The sequence below is a fragment of the Loa loa genome (genome assembly GCF_000183805.2).
Source record: "Loa loa unplaced genomic scaffold supercont3.783, whole genome shotgun sequence".
In the NCBI taxonomy this organism is placed as follows: Eukaryota; Metazoa; Nematoda; class Chromadorea; order Rhabditida; family Onchocercidae; genus Loa; species Loa loa.
The window spans coordinates 8399-13019 of NW_018108963.1; the positions used below are offsets into that span (position 1 = coordinate 8399).

At 24.5% G+C, this 4621-nt stretch overlaps 1 protein-coding gene across 1 annotated transcript; it reads right to left on the minus strand.

The window, feature by feature from the left end:
• Positions 1-335: 335 nt before the first annotated feature.
• LOAG_12038 (hypothetical protein) lies at positions 336-530 on the minus strand (the record flags this gene model as incomplete). Its single annotated transcript, XM_003147550.1, has 1 exon — positions 336-530. A coding segment is annotated over one exon (195 nt), but the record flags the coding sequence as incomplete, so codon positions are not given.
• Between the last annotated feature and the right edge of the window lie 4091 nt (positions 531-4621).

Consider the following 4621-nt stretch of genomic DNA (forward strand, 5'->3'; position numbering starts at 1 on the left):
AATTTAGTACATTAAAAAGTGAAATTGTGAATTCAATCTCATTTCAACTTATAAATCTACAAAGAAGTAATGTTGCCGATTATGGAATAGGTAATTAATTCTTTTCATGGATCTGATCAATCGAACCATTGATCGATTGATCTGTTTGTATATTATTACGAATAATTGATTAATGGATAATAATATTTTCATTAAATTATTTCAGCATACCTATGAGAAAAAATTAATTTTAAATGAAATTAAACATTTTAATTATTGTATTAATTTTTATTATATTTGAATTATTCGTTTTACTGAGATTTTTATAAAATTTAATACTAAAAATTAATCGAAACCATTTTAATTTTTGTTCTCATATCATTTAAAAAGACAGCATTTGCAGTTTTCATTATTCCTTTTCTTTTCTTTTCCTTTTCCTCTTCCTCTTCTTCCTCCTTCTCCTCCTCCTTCGTTTCCGCTTCCTTCAGTTCCTTCTCCTCCGTTTCCGCTTCCTTCACTTCCTTCTCCTTTTTCTCTACTTTCCATATCATTGCATCATCCCTTTATCACATAATACATCGTTAATAATTTTAACAAACCAGCACAAATTTTAGTACAAAAAGGTTTTTTTTTCCTTTTAAATGATAAAAAACCGGTAATTATTAAGTTAATAATTGAATTACACAACATTTCTAATTAGAAATTTATTTAAAAATAAAGGAAAGTGAAAAAGAAGGAAAAAAAACGTTTGAAATGAAGTAATATATCATTTAATCTATTATTAGCTATGTTGTAATCAATAATTGAAATGCAATATCAATAAATCGATTAAAAAAAATCTTTCGTTTAATCTTTATTCTTTATCATCTTCCTTCACAATTTCTCTGCTATGTGGCAAATGATATGATAAATTGTGAAAGGGATAAAATTAGTTTCTATTCATCTGTTTGTGAAATGAAAAAACAACATCAACCATCTTCATTTATCATTTAACACTGCAAAAAAAAAAAAAATCACTGAATAAAAACAAATTGGCATCAATTAATTATATGAAATTTTAAATGTCATTCAATTAAAAGTACATTTTTTGAAAGAATTAAACTTCCAATTCATAATTAGCTGAATTAATTACTAAAAGTATAACTTTAATGGTATCTCAATCGAAATTATTTACTAAAAATATTTAAATGGTACAACAAAATACTAACTTATTTGTTTTACAAATTTTTTTTCTTCTTTTTTTTCTAACTTTTTGTTTCCTTCCATTATCAGTGAACATTTCAAAAAGAGCTTATGATTAAATTTAACAATGATTGAATCAAAAAATGAAACTATCATTTGTCATATGAAATATGGGAATTAATAACGCATTATCAATGAATTTTGCACTTCATTGAAAATACATTATTAAAAAAATGCAGAATTTTAGAAGTTCATCTTTGAATACCTAATTTTTTTGATAGACATGATTAGACAGTGAAATGATAAAGAGATAAACGAAAAAGTCAAAAACCTTGTCCTGCTCTTTTTAAACGGTCTATCTGTTCACTTTTAATCCTTTCGTCCTTCGTCCACAAGGAAAAAAAAAAAACTCCGAATAGTCTAAGATCAAAAAAAAATGTCACCAAGGTCACCATTTTGATAAATGATCGCCGAATTCTATCGAAATTATTATTTTCCGAACTGAATCATTATTCATCCATGCCAAGAAATGAATAGCCAAAAGATAAAACAAATGTAACAAATATAAATCTATTTAGAAAATGAGTAGTGGCGCAAATTGACAAAGTCTATAGTTCCAGTTTCATCGGAAAGGTCGAAATATTATATCAGCTAATAATTTGAGAATTTGTCAGACCACTGTGGGAATTAGAAAGAAAAATTATTGAACTGCTCAGGTTATATTTCTGTCAACTTTAAATAGAACATTCATAAATATCACATTAATAAAGAGGTGCAGAATTTTTATGGTCAGAGACTTTGAAGATCAAAGACTTCAAGGATCAGAGACCTTAAAGGTTAGAAACTTTCTCCTTCGCGGAATTATTAAATAAATATTATGAATAGAAAGAAAAGCATTTAGTTTCAATGATGTTTTGACAACGATAATGATATTTTCAGATTATTGCTGTACCTTACGATTCAATATTAATGTTACAATTTAAAAAAAAAAAAAAAACCATACTTTTGATTTTTCTTTTTTCTATCAAATTTTTATTTTATAAATACTTTCAACAATTATATTCTCATTTTTTTCTTAGACATATGTTCAACCGAATATATTAAATTTAAAATTAATTGTAATTTAAATCACTTAAATCGACTAAATTGTTTGTCTAAAATACTTTACTATAAATTAAACCAATTAAATTCATTAAATTATTGCTATTTAAGATATTTTATGTATTCTGACTGCAATTGTATTCTAATTACCGTACTATCATAATCAATCTTTTACTTTCGAATAATATAAAGTTTACTTTCTGATTGATTGTATGATTATAATTACTAGTAATTATAAAAATTTGCTTACCATTCGTATAGAATATAATTGAATGTATGTTTAGTAATTCCGAGTAAATAAAAAAAAAAAAAAATAAGTTGAATAATATGATGTTGGATGACAACTGTCGCAGTAGTATTAATTGTTGCTAATATTATACGATAGCATTAATATCAATACCGTTTACTGCGTATTCGAATCCGTTGGATGCCTAAAGATTAATTCATTGAATAACAGATCAATTATGCTAAATATATATAATAGCCAAGCCTTTCCCTTCCACTTTTTTTTCTCCTATCATATGCAAATAAAACACATATATCCACACTTTCAAGTACTTCCTTTTGGTATTAGAGCATATCGTACTAGAATATATTATATTGGAATATATCACATCAAAATATATCGTATTAGAATATATCGTATTAAAATGTACCATAATAAAATATATCATATCGGAATATATCATGTGAAAACATATTAAAATATGTTCCAATTATATCAGAATTAAATTATATTATACTATAATGTATGATATTTAATTAAATCAATCTGTTTTTTTTTCCCTAAAATAACAAAGGAACAGGTAGTATAAAACAGGTAAAATACTACTGTTCATTGTTACTTTCGCATATTTTTTGACCATTTATCATTTGGTTCATTTAACTATGAACTAAATACAATTTTAATTAATGATAATATAATATCTAAATTAATTAGGAAGAAATAACATTTAAGAAAAGAAAGAAATAGCGAGCTTTTTTCTGAAGGCATAAATAATTTGAATCATTTCTTTTTTTTCTTTTGTTTTTTTTTTTTTGTTGAACACACGCAATAATGTCGCATTAAACGAGCGATATTGTCCCATTAAAAAAAAAAAAAGAAAAAAAAGAGGAAATGATGTAAATAAAATCAAAAGGAAAAAAAAGGACGACATTTAGTTAATAACATTTTTTTATGCTGCTTTTTTTTTTTCAAAAAAAAAAAATTACCACTTTTGTTTGAAAAAAAAAATCCATGGCAATTATACCTACGAGAAAAAACAAGAGAACGAAAGGGAGAGAGAGAGAGAGAGGGAAAAAGGAGGAAAGTGAAAAAGAAATAAGAAAGAAAGTGAAAATTTATAAAATCTCTTTCCACTTTCCTCTTTTTTCTTAAAATCTAATTTATTTAAAGTATATTTGACATTTTTTTTTTTTTTAACGTTATGAAAGAGAATTTTCTCATTTATATTCATCAAAAATTTTGGTTTATGCCAAAAAATATGTTTTATCAGATTAAAATAATTTCATTTTACTATTAAAGAGAATTTGCGAACGTGAATAAATGAAGAAAATTATACATGGACAACAAACTACGAATTAATAATAGCTTTAAACATTTTTATTGCATTTATAATTCTCAGAACCAATGCCTAAATTTAAAATGCACTTTTTGTCAGGTTGCTATTGCAATTTTTCAATTCATATATGTCAACCTAAAAATGTTACCAAGGTAACAAACAAATCAGCTTATTTAAACGATTGAAATTAATGGCTTATTATGTAGCAGTAATTTTGTTGCTGCATAAAAATGAAGAAAAATCATTCAAATTTGCATAAAATACTCTTAAAAAGTATTATATTATCGAAAGATTCAATTACTTAATAACTTGTATATATAATCTCTACATAAGCTATTATTCTAATATCATCAAATAGTCAGTATTCAGCATAACCTGTATGGTTAATATAATAGAAAAAGTTTCATTTCATTACATCAAACATCATAAAATCTAATAATTATTATGCTTAAAATATAATAAAATTTTCCCAAACAATAAAATGCGACACAATGTTTTATCATCTTTCCCATATTCGCTACATTACATCTTTCCCTATCCATTTATCCTTTAATTTTGAAGGAAAAAAAAGAAAAACTAAAATATATCGGGAGATTTTTCCCTCAGGTATATAATGAATTAACCAAATATGATTGCATATTAAATATACCAATTCCAATTTTTTCCCATACTGATTAGTATAATCGATATATGTATATAATAAATGCATAGGATGGATAATTACACTTCTCTGGATGGTTAAAAAAAAAGAAAAAGTCGAAATAAAATACGACAAATAAATAAAGTATATATATCAA